Source organism: Microcaecilia unicolor, chromosome 5 (assembly GCF_901765095.1).
Source record: "Microcaecilia unicolor chromosome 5, aMicUni1.1, whole genome shotgun sequence".
NCBI lineage: Eukaryota > Metazoa > Chordata > Amphibia > Gymnophiona > Siphonopidae > Microcaecilia > Microcaecilia unicolor.
In genome coordinates this window covers 356,734,602-356,759,840 of record NC_044035.1, presented here as the reverse complement: position 1 = coordinate 356,759,840, position 25,239 = coordinate 356,734,602, and the positions used below count along the sequence as shown (strand labels likewise).

Below are 25,239 nucleotides of genomic sequence, written 5' to 3'. Positions count from 1 at the left end.
AACAGCTTCAATTTGGCACACTACTACTACATTCTGAAAAAGCTGACATTTACCTCTGATGAAGGTGCTGTGACGCCAAAACATGTTGGACTGTTGTAATAACAGTTGTTGAACTCTGGGTATATAGTTCTGAAACCACCTTTTATCTTGAAAGACTTTTAATAAAATTTCATTTGAACCTTTTTGAGCTTCCCTACTGCTCCTTTTGTTCGCTGCAATTGTTTTGCTGTTGGTTATTGCCTCTCTTTTTCTGTTGCTTTCAAATCTGCCAGTTCTATCATGTCTCACCTCCAAGGTTACTTATTTTAAAGTTTCTTCTGTTTCCAAAAATGGATGCATACCCATAGCTGAGAGAAAATATTTGTACAGCTGATTCATCCTGCTTATGGATAGAGAAAACAAAGTTGCTCACTTGTAATGCACGTTCTCTGTAGGCAGCATGATAAATCGGAAATGTAATCCCACATCCCAGAGAGTTAATGTAAGCTACAGACTAAGGCTTCTCCACAGAAGTGCGGTGAATGGGAAGTTACATAATTCTAAAACTTTTTATAGGTGTGTATTTGATCCCAAAGCTACTCTGTCCCAGCATCGTCAGATGACATCACATATTTGTGTGTGTGATTTATGCTATTGCCTATGTGTATATTTGTTTTGAAGCCAGCATCTTTCTTTTGTATTTGTAGATTGCTCCTCCTCCATCTCTGTCAGAGCCATTGAAAGATCTGTTCAGACAGCAGGAAGCAGTGAGAGGGAAGCTGAGACTCCAGCACAGCATTGAAAGGGTACGTCTTCACTTCTACTATTTTAATTAAAAAGACAGCAGTTTGCTTTGCTATGTTTTTGCTTTATTTGATATTACTGCTACAGAGGTTTTGGAGATGCACTACACAAATAAGAGGTATTTGCTCTAACTTATACTCTTTCTCTAGGAGAAGCTGATCGTTTCATGTGAGCAAGAAATCTTGCGAGTTCATTGTCGGGCTGCAAGAACAATAGCTAACCAGGCTGTGCCTTTCAGTGCCTGCACAATGCTGCTGGATTCAGAAGTCTACAACATGCCTTTAGAAAATCAGGTTTGGGCACTTTTTTTTTGGAATTCTTAACACTAAAACGTTTGTTACTCAGCAGGGCCCACAGTGCTCAGGAAGAAAGGCCATTCTACAAATCACTTTATTATGGGAATCATTTTGGCATTTGGTCTTGATAAGGAAGACTACACTGCAATGATATACCTAATAGCTGAACTAAGCTTCAGCATTTGTCCCAGATTCCTGGAGCTTTTTTGTGGTGTTGTTTTGTTTTGTGGAGATATCACATCTCAGAATGAACTGCTGAACATTGATTGCAGTAGTACCTTGTTTCCCACCTCTTTTGAGCTTTTGCCATAATGCTCTTATCTCAGTGGAAAGCCCAGTACCATGCTTTAGAGGGCTTCTCTCTCAGAATCGGACAGTATTTTGGGATTTATTAACAGGGTAACATATTAAAATACACCTCAACTTTTTCTCCACTGATAACTTGTGGATGTGTATCAAAAGGACAGGCATTTTAGTAACTCATAGTAGTTAAGTCATTAACCCTCTTCTAAAAAACCGTAAATCATGGCAGGTAAAGATCAAAATGCTCCTTCCAGTCTGGCCCACAAAAGGGTGTTACTACTACTACTACTTAACATTTCTAAAGCGCTGTACAATTTAACATGGAAGGACAGTCCCAGCTCAAGGAGCTTACAATCTAAAAGACAAGTGTACAATCTAAAAGACACGTGTAGAGTCAATCTGATAGGGCATACTATATTTCTCGAAAGGTTAGGTGCCAAAAGCAGCATTGAAGAGGTGAGTTTTAAGCAGAGATTTGAAGATGAGTAGGGAGGGGGCTTGGCGTAGGGGTTGAGGAAGATTGTTCCAGGCATAGGGTGAGGCAAGGCAGAATGAGCGGAGCCTGGAGTTGGCAGTGGTGGAGAAGGGTACTGAAAGGAGGGATTTGTCCTGTGAGCGGAGGTTACGGGCGGGAACATAGGGGGAGATGAGGGTAGAGAGGTAGTGAGGAGCCGCACACCGGGTGCATTTGTAGGTAAGGAGGAGAAGCTTGAATTGTATGCGGTATCTGATTGGAAGCCAGTGAAGTGACTTGAGGAGAGGGGTGATATGAGTTCATCGGTTCTGGCGGAATATAAGATGTGCGCCACACCCCACCTGCACCCCTCTGCCTTGGAAGCATAGTAGCATCTCTCCAACCAGTCAAGTCAAACATAATGATGCCATCAGATGTGGCATCTCCCAAAATTGCTGTCCATTGCTGGTATTCAAATGCCAAAATTTGTCATTGGTCCTTTTTTCCCAAATCAAACATTTAAATATGTATCTCATACAATACTTTAAATCGGCCTTTCCTCAACATTATAAATTGTACTTAGCTTTTGCAAACGGACCCACTGCCAACTTAGCAGTGTTTCAAAAACTTCAGGGAAGTGATCCGCTGAAACAAAAAGAAATCCTTCCAAAATTGGAAGCATAGTAGTCATTTTACTGCTGTTCTGGGTTTCATTTCCATCCGTTTGCCATAATGGGGATCCTCTGTCCAATGCTTTTTTTTTTCTTTTTTTTTTAATTCTGTTACCATTTTTATTACCATTATCTCTTCCAGGAGGGCATTTCAGTCATCCAACATCTTTTCTGTGAAAAAATATTTCTCCGAGGACAAGCAGGCTGCTTGTTCTCACGATTGGGTCGCCGTCCGCGACGGCCCAGTAGATGGGCAAATCCCTAGCAAAAAACAAAAACTTCTCAAATGCACCGGTGCGCGGGCAGAGCGTACCACGCATGCGCGAGCGTGCCCTCTTTCTTTTTGTCCGCGATCATTGAGTGACATGTATTTTTCACTACGCTCAGTTTTTCGGCTCAGGAGACGTTATTTAGCGTTTATCGCTCCCCCTTGCTTTCCTTTTTGCCTTCTCTTAGTAGCTTTTTACAAATATATAAAAAAAGAAGTGAGTTTTTTCCCCTTATTTCTTAGTTTTTGTCACTTCCTTTAAGTTTCCTTCCTTTTTTCGTCGCGGCCACCTTTTAGGCTGCTTGGCCGGGTCGTCTTTTCCTTTTTTGTGCCTTTTTATCTGGCACGATCGAGTCCTTTAATTTCGCAACCACCGTTTTTCCGTCCATGTCATAGAGGACTCCCAGCAGCTTCAAGCGTTGTACTCGTTGCAACCGGACCATCTCGGGTACCGACCCCCACGCGTGCTGTCTCCAGTGCCTTGGGCCCGAACATTTGCTAGCTGCTTGTAAGCTGTGCTCTTCAATGAAAAAACGGACCCAAATGTCTCAGGATGGATGCTCAACGTGAAAGACTTTTTGCTAATCGGTCCAGTCCATCGGCATCGGTACCGAGGTCGGCAGCGTCAACGTCGAGGGAAGCATCAACTTCGAGAACGCAGGTAATGGCTGCCGAATGACCACATCGCACTGGGAGCAGCGAGGCATCAAGTGAGTCTCCACCTGTCTCGAGGCCTACTGCTAAGCAGCACTGTCATCATTCTGCTTCCATGCACGGTACCGAGAGCTCCAGGGAGCCGAGGGATTCGGCACCTGAGAAGCGTTGGCGCCGAGAGGACTGCTCACCCTCTATACAGGAGGTGCCGATGCGTCAGTGTTCTGGCAGCTTGCTACCGGCTCTTGAGCCCCCTCAGATTCTGCCACCAGCTCCTACAGTGGCCCCGCAGCCTTTCCTGATGGAGGCTCTCGACGAGCGCATCAGGGCCCTTCTTCCAGCGCTTCTGGAGGGATTGCTGTGCCAGTCTGCATCAGTGCCAGGGGTGCTTGTGCCTTCTGCATCGACTGTGGAAGCGGCATTTGGGCCTTCGCCTGTGTTGAGGTCCCCGTCCTTGGTGCCGCTTGGTGTCGTTTCGATGTCGGCGGAGGAAGCTTCGTTGCAGTCCAGGCAGGAGTCTACTTTTCGACATCCCCCTCGAGGCTGTCGTTCCTCGACGTCGAGACAGGCTTGGGTTTGGGCTGCTCTTAGAGAGCTTTTGTCTGATACCGATGATCAGTGCTCGTGGGAGGAAGAGAAAGATCCCAGGTACTTTTCTGAAGAAGAGTCCTATGGGGTCCCCTCTGATCCTACTCCACCTATTGAAAGAAGGATGTCTCCCCCTGAGAGTCTTTCTTTTTCCTCCTTTGTACGGGAAATGTCTAAGGATATTCCCTTCCCTATGGAGGTTGTGGATGAGCCCAGGGCCGAGATGCTCGAGGTCTTGGACTATCCTTCTCCATCCACAGAGGTTGCAACGGCCCCCTTGCATAACACACTCAGGGAAGTTCTTATGCGAAACTGGTCATTCTATCTAATCCAGTAGTCCCCAAAAAAAGCTGAGTCCCAGTACAGAGTCCATGGAGAACCAGTTATGGTGAAGGCCCAACTACCTCACGATTCCATGGTGGTGGACTCTCCTCTCAGAAGAGCCAAGAGTACTAGAGACTAAGCCTTGGCGCCCCCAGGCAGAGAGTCTAGGACCTTGGATTCTTTTGGGAGAAAGACGTATCAGGCCGCTATGCTCGCTGCCAAGATGCAAACATACCAGCTCTACACGAGCATCCACTTGTGGAACTCGGTGAGGCAACTGTCCAGTTTGGTTGAAGCACTTTCTCCAGAGCTCGCTGAACCTTTTCACCAGGTGGTCAGGCAGCAGAAGGCGTGTTGCAAATTCCTGGCCAGGGATACTTACGACACTTTTGATGTGGCATCCCGAGTAGCTGCTCAAGGTATAGTGATGCGCAGACTCTCATGGCTGCGTGTCTCTGACCTGGATCATAAGACCCAGCAGCGAATGGCAGATGTTCCTTGCCGGGGGGGGGGGGGGGGGGGGGGGAGGATAATGTTTTTGTAGAAAACGTAGAGGACATGGTCGATCAGATCAAGAAGCACCATGATGCTATGAATTCTCTCTCCTACCGGGCATCTTCTGATACCACCTCATCATCTAGGAGGTTTTTTGTAGGGAAGAGGAGTGCTCCCTATTCCTACAATAGGCGTAGGTACACTCCTGCTTCTCGGCAGCCTATCCAGGCTCAGTACCAGCAAGCTCGTTCCCGTCAACGGCGTATGACTAAGGCCCCTGCGGCTCCCCAGCAAAAGCAAGGGATGGGCTTTTGACTGGCTCCAGAGCAGCATAGCCTCAGAAAAAGTATCGGTGCTAGATGAGTTGCCGGTCAGAGGGAGGTTGATATTTTTTCACCAAAGGTGGCCTCTTATAACCTCCGACAGGTGGGTTCTTCATATAGTTCGGTTAGGATACACTCTCAATCTGGAATCCATGCCTCCAAGTTGTCCACCGGGAGCTCAATCCTTCAGCTCCCAGCACAAGCAGGTACTTGCAGAGGGAACTCTCCGCCCTTCTAAAGGCCAATGCGGTCAAACCCATTGCACCAGGGGAAGAAGGGCTGGGATTCTATTCCAGGTACTTCTTTGTGCAAAAGAAAACAGGGGGGATGCGTCCTAAGGGCCCTGAACAAATTCCTAGTCCGAGGAAAGTTCAGGATGGTTTCCCTGGGCACCCTTCTTCCCATGATTCAAGAAAACGATTGGCTATGCTCTCTGGACTTGAAGGATGCCTACACACACATATTGATACTCCCAGCTCACAGGAAGTATCTTCGATTTCGGTTGGGAACTCAGCACTTTCAGTACTGTGTTTCTGCCCTTTGGCCTCGCGTCTGCGCCCAGGGTCTTCACAAAGTGCCTGGCAATTGTCGCAGCATCGCTACGCAGACTGGGAGTGCATGTCTTCCCTTATCTCGACGATTGGCTGGTGAAGAGCACCTTGGAGGCAGGCGCCCTACAGTCAATGCAGATAACTATTCGAGTGCTAGAGCTACTGGGGTAATCAATTATCCCAAGTCCCACCTTGTCCCGGTTCAGAAATTGGAGTTCATTAGAGCTCTATTGGACACACGGACGTCTCGAGCTTATCTTCCCCAGGCAAGGGCAGACAATCTCCTGGCCCTAGTATCCTTGGCTCGAGTGTGTCAACAGATCACAGCTCGGCAGATGTTGAGACTTTTAGGGCACATGGCTTCCAAAGTTCATGCGACTCCCATGGCACGCCTACATATGAGATCAGGTCAATGGACCCTAGCTACCTCTGTCTCCAGCCTGGCTCAGTTTGCTCCTCTGTGCTGCACCTAGGTATTCTAAGTTTTTTTTAATTATTATTTATCTTTATTAATATTTTTTATAATATATCACAAAATGTGAATATGCAATCGGCATTCATTTTACAGGCAAAATAAAACTAAAATACATTAAGGAAAAAAAAGTATACGGCCTTTCCGTCCACAATTTAAGGGAAAAATTATTCCAAGATTTCAAGTATCTAATAACCATTAAGGAAAAACATACAAAAAACACAGTTGCTACCTCTGTTTTCAGACCCCAGCCTGCAATTTAGGGAGGGCATACAACATTCACATCAACTCTAGCATCTAGAAATTCTTTAAGCTGTTTAGGTTCCACAAATTGAAATTGTTTACCCTCAAACATTACATTACAAATACAAAGAAAACGTAACACAAAATTTGCTCCCAATGCCATAACTCTGGGTCGCAGTTCTAAAAATGCCCTGCGTCGCATCTGTGTAGGCTTTGAGAGATCAGGAAAAATCCGGACCTTTGAGCCCAAAAACAGCTTTTCTAAGTGTCTTAGGGAAAGTCTTAATACAGCATTCCAATCTGGCTCCAGCACAAAAGTAACCAGCATAGTTGACCTCTGAGTAATGATTTCCAATGAACTTTCCAGGAAAGAAGTAAGGTTCATTTCTTCCCCCATCACAGGGGGGGGGGGGGGGGGGTGGAATCCCTTCCGTCCTCTTAAAATTCCAGATATAATAGGCTCGTGTGATGGGAGGTAATGTATCTTTGTCCATTCCTAGAATTTCAGTCATATATTTTTTCACCATTTCTAAAGGGGAAATTAGTGGTGACTTGGGAAAATTGAGAAACCTAAGGTTAAGTCTTCTAACCTGGTTCTCCAGGTATTCCAACCGTTTATGTAAGAAATTGTTATCTTTAACCAAATCATTTTCCAGAGTCCCCATGTCTTGAATCTTGTTATCCACATTTTCCATTGTTAAGGATTGCTGTGCAGTTACTTGCGCTTGAATCAGAGCAGCCTCAGAAAGAGTTTTAATATTACTGGTATTTTCTTTCAAAGTATTTTGCATAGAGGATTGAATATTGTAAACCATGTCCCAGAGTGACTCAAGCGTCACAATAGATGGTCTAACCACACCACTAGCTGGTAAAGAGGAGTGAGATTGGACCTCAGTACGGGAAAGTTTGGAAACAGTGTCTTGCGGTAATACCTTTATGGTTAAATCTTTTTTATTATTATGAACATATAAAGCTTGCCAGAATACAACCATGATATGTGGTCTATGAACTCTAATACAACAAGCAACTAGTAGTACTTTCCAAAGTCCAGTATTTCCATTTATTCCCCTCCCTACTCCCCCCCAACAAACCCTCCCTCCCTCCCAATACTACCTCCCTCCCTTCCCTTCCCCCCACACAAGCTGTTTATCTGATGATCAGGTAGAGTCTCTTTCCCAGTCCTTCTAATTTAGAATCTTACTTCTTGCCAAGGGTTGTAACGTGTCCCAGAAGTTCTCCCATGTTCTCTGAAACCTCTTGCCCTCCTCCGTCGACAAATCTTGATAGCTTCTTCTCTCTAATTTCAAAAGTTCAATCATTTGTATTCTCCAGGATCCAATTGTGGGGGCTCTAGTATCTCGCCAATGTTGTAAGATTACTCTTTTTCCCATCAGTATCGCTCTCTGCAGAAAAGCGAGGAAGCCCGGTGGGGCTGGCTTGACATATTTATATTCTCCAAAGAGAATCAAAGGGTGTCTCTGTGTTGTGCGTCCCCAGTATCTCTTGGTCTCTCTCAAAATTTGCGTCCACAGTTGTAAAATATGTTGGCAGTACCAAAACATGTGAGCAAGTCTAGCCAAAGACTGTCCACACCATGGGCAGACTCCATTTCCTCCAAAGCCAGCCCTCTTCGCCCTGTCCGGGGAGATGTGTAGTCTTAAAGCAAATTTATATTGCATTTCCCAATATCTAGTAAAAATGGAGGATTTTTGAATCGAAATGATAAAGTTGTGCAATATTTCTTCTGTCACTTCCGTCAACAAATCTCCAGCCCACCGTTGGGCGCTAGTTCGAAAGTCTATATTCTCCGTCGAGTCCTGCAGTGATCTATGGTAGTATTTTAGTGGCACTACTGCTTGTGCCCCTAAGGTCAGGTCTGAGCTCAGGGTGTCTTGAACATCTTCGCTTAGATTCGACCAACCCAGGGATCTGATATAGTGTCTGACCTGAAGGTAGGCGAAGCGGTCTGACTCCTTAAGTTTGAACTCCTTTTGTAGTTCCACAAAGGGTTTGGTCTCGCCTTCCTCGGAGACCAATTGATAAACATATTGAATCCCCAGCTTTCTCCAGTTGCTGAAGGTCTTCGAGGAGGTGCCCTCCGGAAAGTCAGGATTGTGAAGCAAAGGCAAGAAAGGGGTCGCCCTCCAGTCAAAATGGTATCTCTTACACAGCCACTTCCATGCTGCTCTCGCTGTTGTCACTAGTGGATTCTTCCCCAGCCCCCCCCGGGAGCGTTCGACCTGATGCATGTAATACCCATCCCAGGTGTGCAGTTGGGGACATTTGCATCTCTAATTGGGTTGCTGAAAAATGGTGGTGCCCTGTCAGCCAATCCCTGATATGCCTCATGGAGCAAGCTGTGATTAAATGACGTATATTTAATAATCCCATTCCCCCCTGTGGCTTTGGTTTTTGTATGATATGTATGGGGAGCCTAGGCCTTTTCTGATTCCACAGGAATTTTTGTATTAGCCTGTGTAATTCTTTCTCCTCTCTCCTCCTCAGGTGGATTGGTAACACCTGAAACTTGTACAACCATTTTGGGATTATTATCATGTTTACTAGCCCCACCCTACCCATTAATGATAACGGACAAGAGCTCCATAGCTGTAACAATCTTCTAGTGGTTTCTAATAAAGGTCGGACGTTCGTATCGTATAGGGCCTTCATTTCTATTGGTATAGTGACTCCCAAGTAACAAAGGTACTGAGTCCCCCAAGGAATCGGGGGCTGCCCCCTCCAAGAACTCTTAACCGTCTCTTCCAGTGGGAGGGCCAAAGACTTTGTCTGGTTCAATGTATATCCGGATAATTCACTATATGTGTCGATTACCCGTAGGAGATTGTCTAGTGAGGTCTGAGGGTTACTCAGCAGCAGTAATACGTCATCTGCATATGCAAGTACTTTTAGCTCTGTCCCATGAACTTGAATACCTCTAATGTCCTTATTTACCCGTATCTCAATCAACATGGGTTCTAGGGTTAACAGGAAAAGCAGTGGGGAGAGGGGGCATCCCTGCCGAGTACCTTTATTTATCCCAAAATCTTCTGTCAGGACCCCATTCACTCGAACCATAGCCCGTGGCTGGTTATATAGCACTTGTATGGCCTGCAGAGTCCATCCCTCCAAGCCTACTTGTCCCAGTGTTTCAAACATAAACGCCCAGTCTACTTGGTCAAATGCGCGTTCTGCGTCTAAGCTCACAATCATCCTGCCAGTATTAGTGTCATCTTCTGTAAGCATGGCCATGATAAGTTTCCGTACGTTTTGGACTGATTGTCGCCCTCGCACGAACCCCACTTGTTCCTCCCCGATGAGGTTTGGCAGCAGAGGTGCCAGCCTGTCCGCCAATATACGAGACAGTATCTTGACTTCCACATTTATGAGGGAGATGGGTCTGTAGGAGCCTGGTTGTAATGGGTCTCTACCCTGTTTGGGTATTAAACTAATTGTTGCCAAGTTAGTACGTTGCGGAAAGTGGCCTACCTCCACCACTGTGTTTAGGTGTTCAGTCAGGGGACCTACTATCTGCATTTTTAGTATTTTATAGAACTCCCCCGACAAGCCGTCCGGTCCCGGCGCCGAATGTAGTTTCAAGGCACTTATGGCTTGTTGTAATTCTTTTACTGTCACAGGACTATCTAAAGTCTCTACGTTGTCTGCTGGAATCCTTCCTAATCCCCGTGTTTGTAAATATTGCCTTATGTCCTTCTCCGTGTGTCTGGATTTGGTGGTCACCCCGTATAATGTAGCAAAGTGATCTCTGAACACCTGTGCTATCTCGGTCATTTTGTTTGTTACTTCTCCTGTAGGCTTCTTTATAGCAGGTATAAAGTGGGATTTTCGAGAGCCTTTCACTACTCTAGCCAGCATCCCTCCCACTTTATCTCCAAATTTATATAAATTAAATTTCCTGTATATCTGGGATCGTGTAGTTCTCTCATGTAGTAGGCTGTTTAAAGCTGTCCGGGTGGCTATCATTAATTCATACGTCACTTGAGTTGGGGCTCTAGCATATTTTTTCTTAACCGCCTGAAATTTCTTCTCTAAATCCACTATCCCCTGTGAGAGGCGTTTGTTCCGGGCGCTGACATAGGCGATTATGTCACCTCTTAAAACAGCTTTTGCTGCTGACCAAAATAGGGTTGGATCTTCTTTGTGGACCTGGTTGTTATCTGAATACTCTCCCCATTTTTTCTGGAGAAACCCTTCAAAGTCTTTGGAGCGGAAGAGGTAAGCTGGGAACCTCCACCCCGGGGATTGCCTAAAATATTTTGGATTTTCCACATCTAACCAGACCATGGCGTGATCAGAGATTTCTTCTGGTCCAATTCTAGCTTCTCTAACTCTAGGAAATAGGTCCTGTGTTGTAAGAATATAGTCTATTCTAGACTGCGTATGATGTACTCTAGAGGTATGTGTATAGTCCCTCTCCTCCCCGTGCAAAATCCTCCAGGGGTCCAACAGGCCCATCTCTCTACAGAAAATCTGCAGTAATGAATTACTAGGATTTTGTTTCAGTTGTTGTTTCTTAGACCTGTCTAATTCCATATCCATTGTTTGGTTTAAGTCACCTGCCATAATTAGTGGTAATGTTGGTACAGTCTTATATTTCGCTAAAAGTTGTGCATAGAAAGAGTGTGCTGGGGTGTTAGGACCATATATGGAGGCTAAATGTAGTTCTACGCCTTGCAAGTTAATTTTAATCCCCACTATCCTCCCCTCTCCATCTTTGAATATCATTTGTGCCTGACACATTAGGGATTTGTGAATGAGAATGGCAACACCGCCTTTTCTATTAGCTGCTGGGGAACAAAACACCTCTCCCACCCAATGTCGTCTCAGCTTCTCATGCTCTTCCTGGGAGAGCCTAGTCTCCTGGAGGCACGCCACTCCCGCCCCGTGTCTCTTCAATGCTGTCAGTATTTTTGCTCGTTTAATGGGGGAAGTGATGCCACCTACATTCCAGGAGACTATGCGAACTCTATTTGGGGATATGCTCAGTTAGTTGAGTCTGGGCCATTACAAAGATGATCACTTTTACCCCCTCGAAGTGCCCAGCCACCACTCCAAGGGTCCCCATCTGCACATCATTTTGGTTCAGCCTCTTCTCTAGATTTCCCTCATGATTCCTAACCTGTGTCATCAAAAAATCAGTTGTTTTGTTAAGAACTGCTTGTGTGTCTTCTTCCCCCCCTCCCCGCCCCCTTCCCTCCCCAACCACCCTCTGTCTTCCCCCCCTTTTCTTCTCTCCCCAATCCCTAAATCCCTTACAGCAAATGCCCATATTAATGGGTGTCAGGGGTTTCTGTCTCTCCCGGTCCTCCACCCACTCCAACACAAATCAAGTTCTGTGAGCCCTGCAACTCCAGCTGTCACAAACCTAGATATTCCTGCTCCAATGCAGTCTTCCTGTAGGACTTATAATCAGTCATTGTCATTTGGGTCCCGCTCTTGTGCTTCCAAAGTTTGTACATATGCCTGTGCTTCTTCTGGGGTTCTCAGGGCCTTCCATTGACCATTGTCTCTCACTCTCAATACAGCTGGATAGGCCAACATGAATTGGACCCTCCGTTCGTATAGTTTCTTACAGTATTGAGTGAATTTTTTCCTCTTTTCCTGTAGTCCCGCTGAATAATCTTGGAATATTAGGATTTGTTGTCCGTCAAATTTAACCTCATTTCGCTTCTGCCGAAACCCCCTCAGGATTTCATCCTTGTGGATGTAATTATGCACCTTCAAGATCACCGTTCTGGGGTTTCGCCGTCCATCTTGTTGTTTACCTATGCGGTGTGCTCTTTCCAAGCACAATGGCCCCGCATGGTCCGATAGTGCGAATTCAGTCGACAACCATTTCTCCAGAACTGACATTAGTACTGAGGCTCCCACCGACTCCGGAAACCCCACAATACGGAGGTTCATTCTGCGGGAGCGATTTTCAAGTTCGTCGAGCTTCTCTTGGAAAATCTCTAGTTTGGCGTCCATCTTGGTCTGGTGTTGTTGCGCAGGGGCAAACGTCTCTTCCAGCGCCATCATTCGCTGTTCCAGCTCTCCTGTCCTCTTTGCGGTTTCTGTGGTGAGTGATTCTAGCGCATTCAACTGTTCTGCAATTTTATCCCATTTTGGGTCAATCGCGGCTCTCACCACTTCTGCCAGCTGCTGTAGTTGTTCGGCCGTGAACGCCCCCGAGGCCTGCGGCGGTGTTCCGACCTCCAGGCCCCCCACCGCCTTCGCCGTTTCTTTTTCTTTTTTCGCGCTTTTGGGGGGCATTGTCTTCGAAACGGCGCTCATATATTTGTCCATGCAGTTCTTCTGTTTGATCGCCAGCGAGGTTTTTGTCTCGTTTCGTGTTTGCAGGGTTGTTTTATAAGAAAGTTTGAGTCAAAGGACCGGGAGAGCCCAGATTCACGTCCGCCTCGTCCTAAAGCATCACGTGACCCCCGCGGTAATACCTTTAAAGCTGCTTGTATTTGTGTTTCACGCTCCTGGGATCCGCTCTCTCCTGATACAGTCCTCCCCTCAAACAGGTCGGGTTGCACCCCTTCGGTATCCGTCTCTGTTCGGGCTGCAACACGGAACTCTCTCCCAAGCTGAGGCGGAGCTATGCGTTCCACGGGGCTCAGGGAAGCCCCGTTGCCGCTCTCTGTCGACGTCAATGCATCGGCAGTAGCAGAGGGGGTCGAAGTACCCAGAGGACCCGGTTGTTTCCTAGAAAATTGAAGGGTCGTTTGCCTCATCGATGACACGGTTTCAGGAGCCGAGGGGTACTCCTTTACCTTTCCCCTCCGCTTCCCCATTAGCAGCAACGAAGCGAAGGCACCAGAAAAAGCTAAAGACCAAGACAACTTCTAGGAGCAAGCTCAGGTGCGTATGTTCAAAGCGCCATCTTGGAACCAGGTCTCGGTATTCTAAGTCTCTCTATGTTCTGTGTGCGCTCTACCTGCTCCTTGGTTTGTGTTCCTGTCACCCGCTGGTGGCCAGAGCCAGTGGCTGCCATAGTTTGTCTTGCTGTTCCTACCCGTGTCAGACTTCAGCCTGATCCGGTTCTGCCAGGCTGCCGGACTTATCTCTCTTGTGCCTGGACAGCCTCCGTAGTTGCTTACTGATGGCTGCAGCTGCTCTTCAGGTGTTGAAGGGCTTTATTTATCACTTAGAGACTGCAGCCTTTGCCTTTGCATCGTCTAAGGTCCCTGGTATGTTAGAGTGCTCTGTGCACTGCTACCTTGTCCAGTTCAGTGTGAGTTTCTAGCTTGTTACTAGTAGCTTGGGCATAGCTTTTCTTGTTGGCTTGTGTACAGCTTTACTAGTTCTCCTGTGTGTTGTGTTGTGTGAGTTCCTAGCGTGTGACTAGTTAGCTTGGGCATAGCTTTGCTTGTTAGCTTATTTACAGCTTTACTAGTTCTCCTGTGTTTTGCTTAGTGTGAGTTCCTAGCGTGTGACTAATTAGCTTGGGCATAGCTTTGCTTGTTAGCTTGTGTACAGCTTTACTAGTTCTCCTGTGTTTTGTTTAGTGTGAGTTTCTAGCTTGTGACCAGTTAGCTTGGGCAAATCTTTCTTGTTAGCTTATGTACAGCTTTACTAGTTCTCCTGTGTTTTGCTTAGTGTGAGTTCCTAGCGTGTGACTAGTTAGCTTGGGCATAGCTTTGCTTGTTAGCTTGTGTACAGCTTTACTAGTTCTCCTGTGTTTTGCTTAGTGTGAGTTTCTAGCTTGTGACCAGTTAGCTTGGGCAAATCTTTCTTGTTAGCTTGTGTACAGCTTTACTAGTTTTCTTGTGTTTAGCTTTCTGGTTTTCCCGTGTGTGTTTTCCTTTGCTTCTGGAGCTTCAGCCCAAGTCCTGTCCGCTGCCAGTACTCCTTGCTACTGGAGCTCCAGCCATAGTCTTGCTACTTGACCTGACTTTACCTGTATCTGACTACTCTCTGCCTGCTGCCTGAACCCCGATACTTGCTGCCTGACCCGACTACTGCCTGAACCCCGATACTTGCTGCCTGACCCGACTACTACCGAGCTTATTGTCTTCCCTTCCAAACCCACTTCTCCTCTCCCTCCACTCTCTATCTCTGTTGATAACACCCTCATTCTCCCCGTCTCATCTGCCCGCAACCTCGGGGTCATCTTTGACTCCTCCCTCTCCTTCTCTGCGCATATCCATCAGATAGCCAAGACCTGTCGCTTCTTCCTCTATAATATCAGCAAAATTTGCCCTTTCCTTTCTGAGCACACCACCCGAACTCTCATCCACTCTCTCATTACCTCTCGCCTTGACTACTGCAGCCTACTCCTCACTGGCCTCCCACTTTGCCATCTATCCCCCCTTCAGTCCGTTCAAAACTCTGCTGCACGTCTTATCTTCCGCCTGAACCGGTACACTCGTATCACCCCTCTCCTCAAATCACTTCACTGGATTCCAATCAGGTGCCGCATACAGTTTAAACTTCTCCTTTTAACCTACAAATGCACTCGATCTACAGCCCCTCCCTACCTCTCTACCCTCATCTCCCCTTACATTCCTACCCGTAACCTCCGTTCTCAAGACAAATCCCTCCTTTCAGTACCCTTCTCCACCACCGCCAACTCCAGGCTCCACCCTTTCTGCCTCGCCTCACCCCATGCCTGGAATAAACTCCCTGAGCCCATACGCCAGGCCCCCTCCCTGCCCATCTTCAAAGCCTTGCTCAAAGCCCACCTCTTCAATGTCGCCTTCGGCACCTAACCACCATACCTCTATGCAGGAAATCTAGACTGCCCCTATTTGACATTTCTTCCATTAGATTGTAAGCTCCTTGGAGCAGGGACTGTCCTTTATTAATCTGTACAGCGCTGCGTAACCCTAGTAGTGCTCTAGAAATGTTAAGTTGTAGTAGTAGTACTGCCTGAACCCAGATATTCTCTGCCTGTGGCCAGACCTGACTATTGCCGGAACCCGGACATTCCCTGCCTGTCTGCCTTGCTTTCGCCTAGGTGCCTGGGGGCACTTCTGTATCCTGATTCCTCGTGGAATGGTGGCTAAGCGTAGGTGAAGCCTAGGTCCAGTGTGTTCCTGTCCAGCGGGTTCCGGTCCCGTGTGTTCCAGTCCAGTGGGCTCCACTCAAGTGTGTACCAGTCCAGTGGGTTCCAGTCCAGTGCGTACCCGTCCGGTGCGTTTCAATCATGTGTATTCCAGTGCAGTACTCCAGTCCGGGGTTCCAGTCCAGCCTTGCCTCGTCTCTGCTTTGAAGGTGAACTTGCCTGCCACTGCCGCTCCACAGTAGTGGTCCAAGGGCTCACAAACCCAGTGCTTCCAGGGAAGAAGCCTGACAGAGAGCATTGGCCTTTTACGTGGAGCGGACTAAGCCCTACAGAAAGTCTGCCCAGTTGTTTGTTTCTTTTGACCCTAACAGGAGGGGAGTCGCCATCAGAAAACGCACCATCTCCAGTTGGCTAGCAGATTGCATTTCCTTCACTTTACGCCCAAGCTGGGCTGACTTTGGAGGGCCATGTCACGGCTCACAATATTAGGGCCATGGCTGCATCAGTGGCTCATTTGAAGTCAGCCTTTTTTGAGGAGATTTGCAAGGCTGCAACGTGGTCATCTGTCCATACATTCACATCTCACTACTGCCTTCAGCAGGATACCTGACACGACAGTTGGTTTGGGCAGTCGATGCTGCAGAATCTGTTCGGGGTTTAGAATCCATTTATGTTCTGTTCCAGGCTGCACTCAATGTGGAAACTTAAACATATAAAACCTTTTTTCCCACGAGATGTATTTCGCAACTTAATACAATCAATGGTATTAAGCCATTTAGATTACTGCAACAGAATTTATGCAGGTTGTAAAGAACAATTAACTAAGAAACTTCAGACCGCACAGAATACAGCAGCCAGACTGATATTCGGAAAATCAAAATATGAAAGTGCCAAACCCCTTCGTGAAAAATTGCATTAGCTTCCCACTAAGGAACCTTCAAGGTTTGCACACTGGTCCACAGGATTATTTATGGCGAAGTCCCTGGATACATACATAGTAACATAGTAGGTAACAGCAGAAAAAGACCTGCACGGTCCATCCAGTCTGCCCAACAAGATAACTCATATTTGCTGCTTTTTGTGTATACCGTACTTTGATTTGTACCTGTGCTCTTCAGGGCACAGACCGTATAAGTCTGCCCAGCACTATCCCCGCCTCCCAACCACCGGCTCTGGCACAGACCGTATAAGTCTGCCCAGCACTATCCTCACCTCCCAACCACCAGCCCTGCCTCCCAACCACCGGCTCTGGCACAGATCGTACAAGTCTGTCCAGCACTATCCCCGCCTCCCAACCACCAGTCCCGCTTCCCACCACCGGCTCTGGCACAGACCGTATAGGTCTGCCCAGCACTATCCCCGCCTCCCAACCACCGGCTCTGGCACAGACCGTATAAGTCTGCCCAGCACTATCCTCACCTCCCAACCACCAGCCCTGCCTCCCAACCACCGGCTCTGGCACAGATCGTACAAGTCTGTCCAGCACTATCCCCGCCTCCCAACCACCAGTCCCGCTTCCCACCACCGGCTCTGGCACAGACCGTATAAGTCTGCCCAGCACTATCCCCGCCTCCCAACCACCAGCCCCGCCTCCCGATCTTGACTAAGCTCCTGAGGATCCATTCCTTCGGCACAGGATTCCTTTATGCTTATCCCATGCATGTTTGAATTCTGTTACCGTTTCATTTCCACCACCTCCTGCGGGAGGGCATTCCAAGCATCCACTACTCTCTCCGTGAAAAATACTTCCTGACATTTTTCTTGAGTCTGCCCCCCTTAAATCTCATTTCATGTGCTCTCGCTCTACCACCTTCCCATCTCCGGAAAAGGTTCGTTTGCGGATTAATACCTTTCAAATATTTGAACGTCTGTATCATATCACCCCTGTTTCTTCTTTCCTCCAGTGTATACATGTTTAGTTCAGCAAGCCTCTCCTCATACGTCTTGTAACGCAAATCTCATACCATTCTCATAGCTTTTCTTTGCACCGCTTCAATTCTTTTTACATCCTTAACAAGATACGGCCTCCAAAACTGAACACAATACTCCAGGTGGGGCCTCACCAACGACTTATACAGGGGCATCAACACCCCCTTTCTTCTGCTGGTCACACCTCTCTCTATACAGCCTAACAACCTTCTAGCTACGGCCACCGCCTTGTCACACTGTTTCATCGCCTTCAAATCCTCAGATACTATCACCCCAAGATCCCTCTCTCCGCCCGTACCTATCAGACTCTCCCTGCCTAACACATACGTCTCCCGTGGATTTCTATTCCCTAAGTGCATCACTTTGCATTTCTTCGCATTGAATTTTAATTGCCAAACCTTAGACCATTCTTCTAGCTTCCTCAGATCCTTTTTCATGTTTTCCACTCCCTCCCGGGTGTCCACTCTGTTACAGATCTTAGTATCATCCGCAAATAGGCAAACTTTACCTTCTAACCCTTCGGCAATGTCACTCACAAATATATTGAACAGAATCGGCCCCAGCACCGATCCCTGAGGCACTCCACTACTCACCTTTCCTTCCGAGCGAATTCCACTCACCACCACCCTCTGGCGTCTGTCCGTCAACCAGTTCCTAATCCAGTTCACCACTTCAGGTCCTATCTTCAGCCCCTCCAGTTTATTTAAGAGCCTCCTGTGGGGAACCGTGTCAAAAGCTTTGCTGAAATCTAAGTAGATTACGTCCATAGCTCGTCCCTGATTCAATTCTCCTGTCACCCAATCAAAGAACTCAATGAGATTCGTTTGGCACGATTTCCCTTTGGTAAAACCATGTTGTCTCGGATCTTGCAACTTACTGGCTTCCAGAAAATTCACTATCCTTTCCTTCAGCATCGTTTCCATTACTTTTCCAATAACCGAAGTGAGGCTTACCGGCCTGTAGTTTCCAGCTTCTTCCCTATCACCACTTTTGTGAAGAGGGACCACCTCCGCCGTTCTCCAATCCCTCGGAGCCTTTCCCGTCTGCAAGGATATATTAAACAAATCTTTAAGAGGACCCGCCAAAACCTCTCTGAGCTCCCTCAATATTTTGGGGTGGATCCCGTCCGGTCCCATGGCTTTGTCCACCTTTAGCTTTTCAAGTTGTTGATACACACTTTCTTCCGTGAACGGTGCTCTATCCACTTCATTCTCAATTGTATTATTTCCAGTCCATCGCGGTCCTTCTCCAGGATTTTCCTCTGTGAAAAAAGAACAAAAGTATCTATTTAGCAAATTTACATGTTGAACCTTATAGATTTACCACCCAGAAACAGCACCAGTCTATCTCGAACTTACCTAAATTTGCATTATCCAGAATTAATGGAATTAGATACAAATCAATTTATGCATCCAGCTTTTCTTACATACGTACACAACTTTGGAACGCTTTGCCCAGAACCGTGAAATCTATCCACAACCATCTTAACTTCAGGAAGTCACTGAAAACCTACTTGTTTAAGAAGGCTTACCCCCCTGACCCAATTTAACTTTCTATTTCCTGCAACACAGCAAAACTATGGACCGTATTGGACTTTTATCACCACCCCCTTTTTATTTCTTTGTTGCTTTTATTTATGTTTCTTACATGCCTAATACTATATTGTGTATTTGTATTTTACCGAACCGGAGCCTGCCTCTATGGTATTGTGTAAACCACATTGAGCCTGCAACTAAGTGAGAAAATGTGGGTATAAATGTGTTAAATAAATAAATCTAAGTTATGTCCTCGCCATTGCGGGGCCCAATTGACCTATGGTTATTATTTTGAGTGAACCTGGGGGCTAGGGATACCCCACACGTAAGAATATTGAGCCTGCTTGTCCTCGGAGAAAATGAATACATACCTCAGGTATTCTCCAAGGACAGCAGGCTTAATATTCTTACAACCCTCCCTCCTCCCCGTTGGAGTTGTTCCAGTTCTTTTCTTTGCTTTTTTATTTGACTGATCACTGCACGTTCGCGTTGAGGGCGGGAAGCCACCCACGCACGCGCGGTGAGTCGGCCCCGCGCATGGAACGTTCGGGAACATTCTTGGACTTTTGAAGATTTCTCTGGTCTCCTGGGCCGTCGCGGACAACGACCCACACGTAAGAATATTGAGCCTGCTGTCCTCAGAGAATACCTGCTACAGGTATGTATCTTCATTTTACTTAGTTTTTATTTATTTATTTATTGCATTTGTATTTGCATGCTCAATGTGGCTTACATAGTATTGTTAACGTAGTTATTCCAGTATATCAGGTACAGTTAGTATTGTGTAGATATTAATTAAGGGAAGAAAGAAGAAGGAAGGGATTTATTAGGGTAATTATAGAAGGTGGGCTTTCATAACTGAATGGGTTGGTGAAGTGGATTAGTGAGGCTATAGGTTCTCATTATAGGCCTTGTTGAAAAAATATGTCTTCAGAGATTTGTGAAAGATAGTTGTTTTGTCGATTGTTTTCAGGTCTGTGGGTAATGCATTCCATAACTGCATGCTCATGTAAGAGAAGGTGGTGGTGTGCATCAGCTTGTATTTTAGTCCTTTACAGCTGGGGAAGTGCAGGTTGAGAAATTTGCGAGATGATCTTGTGGCATTTCTGGGAGGTAGGTCCATGAGGTTTAGCATGTAGGTTGGGGTGTCTGCGTGAATGATTTTGTGTACAATCGTGCAGATCTTGAATGCAATGTGTTCCTTAAGTGGGAGCCAGTGAAGTTTCACTCTTAAGGGTTTTGCACTTTCATATTTAGTTTTCCAAATATGAGTCTGGCGGCAGTATTCTGGGCAGTTTGGAGTTTTTTGATAGTCTGTTCTTTGCAGCCAGCGTACAGTGCGTTGCAGTAGTCCAGATGACTTATTACCATTGACTGTACCAGGGTACAGAAGATGTATCTCGGGAAGAAAGGTTTTACTCTTTTGAGTTTCCACATGGAGTAAAACATATTTTTCGTAGTGTTTTTCACGTGGGCATCAAGAATGAGGTTTCGATCAATGGTGACTCCAAGAATCTTCAAGTTTTGTGAGACAGGAAGAGAACGGTATGGTGTGATTATGATGGTGAAGTTTTTTGTGTTATATTGTGAGGTAAGTACAAAACGTGTTTTTTCTGCATTAAGTTTTAGTTGGAATGCATCTGCCCAGGTGTGCATTATTTGGAGGCTTTGGTTGATCTCGTTGGTAATTTCATTTAGATCATGTTTGAACGGGATGTAAATTGTCATATGCATTTATGTAGGGGTTGAGGTTTTGATTGGCTAGAAGTTTGGCTAAAGGTATCATCATTAGGTTGAATAAGATTGGTGTCCATGGGAGTGATCTGTCCGCGTTCGTTGTTACTTAGTATGATCTTGTGGTCAGGAATCCTTTGAACCATTTGAGAACTGTGCCTCCTACTCCGAAGTATTCTAGTATATGTAATAGTATTTCATGATTAACCATGTCAAAGGCGCTGGACATGTCGAATTGTAGGAGGCGTATGTTGTTACCAGTTGCAATTGCTTGTTTAAATGAGTTCATTGCGGACACCAGAACAGTTTCGGTGCTGTGATTTGACCAAAATCCTGATTGAGACTCGTGCAGGATTGAGTGTTTAAGTATTCAGTAAGTTGTTTCGTCGCTATGCCTTCCATGAGTTTGCTTATAAGTGGAATAGATGCTACTGGGCGATAGTTGGTTAGGTCCATTGTGCTTTTCTTAGCATCTTTCGGTAGCGGAGTAAGTAGGATGTTTCCTTTATCCGTGGGAAAGAGCCCGTTTTGGAGTCTGTAATTTACATGGTTCGTGAGGTCTGTTTTGAATTGTTTGGGTGCGGATCTTATTAGACTATTAGGGCAAATGTCTAATTTGCATTGCGATTTGGCGCATTTTCCGAGCCAATGTGAGATTTCATTTGATGAAAGCTTGTCAAAGTTGGTCCAAGAACGATCTGCTGGGTATTCCCCGGGTTTTGGGTCTAGACATTCAAGGATATTTGTGTAATCTGTTATATTGGTAGGTATCATGAGTCGGAGCGTTATGATTTTTTCCTTGAAGTAATTTGCAAGATTGGTTGCTGATGGGGTATCTGTGTTATTGGAGGTAACCGTATTAGTATTTAGAAGATTGTTTACGAGTGAGAAGAGTTTGTGTGTATCCTTGTAGTTTGGTCCTATTTTGGTTTTGTAATACGTCCTTTTAGTTTGTCTGATAGTGTATTTGTATTTTCTTTGTAGTTGTAGTTGTTAAATTCCCATAAAAGCAGAATGTACAAAAAGCCATGCTACGTCAAACCAAGGTCTACTGAACCAGTGGTGTACCAAGGGTGGGCGGTGGACGGCCTGCCCCAGGTGCAGATCATAAGGGGGTGCTGCACTGTTCCCGCTTAACTCTAATGTGCGGCCCAAGCCCCCAAGCCTTCTGCTCGGTGCCGTCCTCCAGCCACCACCCCTGCCACTGCTGCTTTTCCAGACTAGCAACAGTGGAAAAACAAGTTAAAGATATTATGATCACGGGGCCTGCACTCTACCTACCAGCATCCCACAGCTACCTTCTCACCTCCTTTGATGTCCCTTTCAGTTCTGTATCAGAGCCATCAGCCTCAGGTAGGTAGACTGCAGGCCCCATGATCATGGTATGTTTCCCTTTTTTGCCGCTAGTTTGGTGCTGAAGCAGAAGCAGCAGCAACATCGGGTTGGGGGGGGGGGGGGGGCAGATTTCTTACACTTTAAGTTCATGCTGACCTCCTTCCAATCTGCTCTTTTACGTGCCAAACAGGATTATTATATCCAACTGACTAACTCTCTTGGCTCTAACCCTCGACTTCTCTTCACCACATTGAACTCTCTCCTCAAGGTGCCCCCTCCCCCAACTCCCCCTTCATTATATCCTCAGAGCCTTACTGAATTCTTTCACGACAAGTTCAAAAGATAAACCTTGCATTCTCTACCTCGCCACCTCTCCCTCCACTAGTCTGTTCCCCTCTCTCTCCTTCCCCTCATTCCCTTTCCTCCTTTCCTGAAGTTACTATTGAGGAAACTACACTTCTCCTTTCTTCCTCAAAATGTACCACCCGTTCCTCTGATCCCATTCCCACCCACCTTAATGCCATCTCTCCTGCTCTTATTCCTTTTATCTGTCACATTCTCAACCTCTCACTTTCCACTGCAACTGTCCCTACTGCCTTTAAACATGCTGTGGTCACACCTCTCCTTACGAAGCCTTCACTCGATCCTACTTGTCCCTCTAATTACCGACCCCTCTCCCTCCTTCCCTTTCTCTCCAAATTACTTGAGCGTGCTGTTCACCGCCGCTGCCTTGATTTTCTCTCCTCACATGCTATTCTTGACGCACTACAATCTGGTTTTCGCCCTCTCCACTCAACCGAAACTGTGCTTACTAAAGTCTCCAATGACCTATTACTGGCTAAATCCAGAGGTCAATATTCCATCCTCATTCTTCTTGTTCTTTCCGCTGCTTTTGACACTGTCGATCACAGCATACTTCTCGATACACTGTCCTCACTTGGATTCCAGGGCTCTGTCCTTTCCTGGTTCTCTTCCTACCTCTCCCTCCGCACCTTTAGTGTTCACTCTGGTGGATCCTCTTCTACTTCTATCCCTCTGCCTGTCGGCGTACCTCAGGGTTCTGTTCTTGGTCCCCTCCTCTTTTCTATCTACACTTCTTCCCTTGGTTCATTAATCTCATCCCATGGCTTTTCCTACCATCTCTATGCTGATGACTCCCAAATCTACCTCTCTACCCCTGATATCTCACCTTGCATCCAAACCAAAGTTTCAGCGTGCTTGTCTGACATTGCCACCTGAAATTAAATATGACCAAACCGAGCTTCTCATTTCCCCCCCCAAACCTACCTCCCCCCCCCCCCCCCCCCCCCCCCCCCCCCGTTTTCTATTTCTGTTAATGTCTCTCATTCTCCCTGTTTCCTCAGCTCGAAACCTTGGGGTTATCTTTGACTCTTCTCTCTCCTTCTCTGCTCATATCCAACAGACCGCCAAGACCTGTCGTTTCTTTCTTTACAACATCCGTAAAATCCGCCCCTTTCTTTCTGAGCACTCTACCAAAACCCTCATGCACACCCTTGTCACCTCTCGGTTGGACTACTGCAATCTGCTTCTTGCTGGCCTCCCACTTAGTCACCACTCCCCTCTCCAGTCGGTTCAAAACTCTGCTGCCCATCTCATCTTCCGCCAGGGTCGCTTTACTCATACTACCCCTCTCCTCAAGTCGCTTCACTGGCTCCCTATCCGTTTTCGCATCCTGTTCAAACTTCTTCTACTAACCTATAAATGTACTCACTCTGCTGCTCCCCAGTATCTCTCCACACTCATCCTTCCCTACATCCCTTCCCGTGCAGTCTGTTCCCTGGATAAATCCTTCTTATCTGTTCCCTTCTCCGCTACTGCCAACTCCAGACCGCTCCTTCTGTCTTGCTGCACCCTATGCCTGGAATAGACTTCCTGAGCCCCTACATCTCGCCCCATCCTTGACCATCTTTAAATCTAGATTGAAAGCCCACCTCTTTAACATTGCTTTTGACTCGTAACCACTTGTATCCACTCGCCTCCACCTACCCTCCTCTCTTTCCTCTACATATTAATTGATTTGTTTGCCTGACCAATTTACTTCAATTCTTTGAAGGAGTAAACAAACATGTGGACAAAGGGGAGCCGGTTGATATTGTGTATCTGGATTTTCAAAAGGCGTTTGACAAGGTACCTCATGAAAGGCTACAGAGGAAATTGGAGGGTCATGGGATAGGAGGAAATGTCCTATTGTGGATTAAAAACTGGTTGAAGGATAGGAAACAGAGAGTGGGGTTAAATGGGCAGTATTCACAATGGAGAAGGGTAGTTAGTGGGGTTCCTCAGGGGTCTGTGCTAGGACCGCTGCTTTTTAATATATTTATAAATGATTTAGAGATGGGAGTAACTAGCGAGGTAATTAAATTTGCTGATGACACAAAGTTATTCAAAGTCGTTAACTCGCGACAGGATTGTGAAAAATTACAAGAGTACCTTACGAGACTGGGAGACTGGTCGGCTAAATGGCAGATGACGTTTAATGTGAGCAAGTGCAAGGTGATGCATGTGGGAAAAAAGAACCCGAATTATAGCTATGTCATGCAAGGTTCCACGTTAGGAGTTACGGACCAAGAAAGGGATCTGGGTGTCGTCGATAACACACTGAAACCTTCTGCTCAGTGTGCTGCTGCGGCTAGGAAAGCGAATAGAATGTTGGGTATTATTAGGAAAGGTATGGAAAACAGGTGTGAGGATGTTATAATGCCGTTGTATCGCTCCATGGTGCGACCGCACCTTGAGTATTGTGTTCAATTCTGGTCGCCGCATCTCAAGAAAGATATAGTAGAATTGGAAGCAGCGAAGGGCGACTAAAATGATAGCGGGGATGGGACGACTTCCCTATGAAGAAAGACTAAGGAGGCTAGGGCTATTCAGCTTGGAGAAGAGACGGCTGAGGGGAGACATGATAGAGGTATATAAAATAATGAGTGGAGTGGAACAGGTGGATGTGAAGCGTCTGTTCACGCTTTCCAAAAATACTAGGACTAGGGGGCATGCGATTAAACTACAGTGTAGTAAATTTAAAACAAATCGGAGAAAATGTTTCTTCACCCAACGTGTAATTAAACTCTGGAATTCATTGCCGGAGAATGTGGTGAAGGTGGTTAGCTTGGCAGAGTTTAAAAAGGGGTTGGACGGTTTCCTAAAGGACAAGTCCATAAACCTCTACTAAACGGACTTGGAAAAATCCAAAATCCCAGGAATAACATGTATAGAATGTTTGTACGTTTGGGAAGCTTGCCAGGTGCCCTTG

The 25,239-nt window shown here is 46.3% G+C and overlaps 1 protein-coding gene across 1 annotated transcript in view; it reads left to right on the top strand.

Moving 5' to 3' along the window:
• Positions 1 to 25,239, top strand: part of ANKRD11 (ankyrin repeat domain 11) — a 202,379-nt gene that overhangs the window by 156,911 nt on the left and 20,229 nt on the right. The window contains exons 8-9 of the mRNA XM_030204606.1: positions 687 to 785; positions 933 to 1,076. Coding sequence (XP_030060466.1) covers positions 687 to 785; positions 933 to 1,076 — 243 coding nt within the window. The remainder of the gene's footprint in view (positions 1 to 686; positions 786 to 932; positions 1,077 to 25,239) is intronic.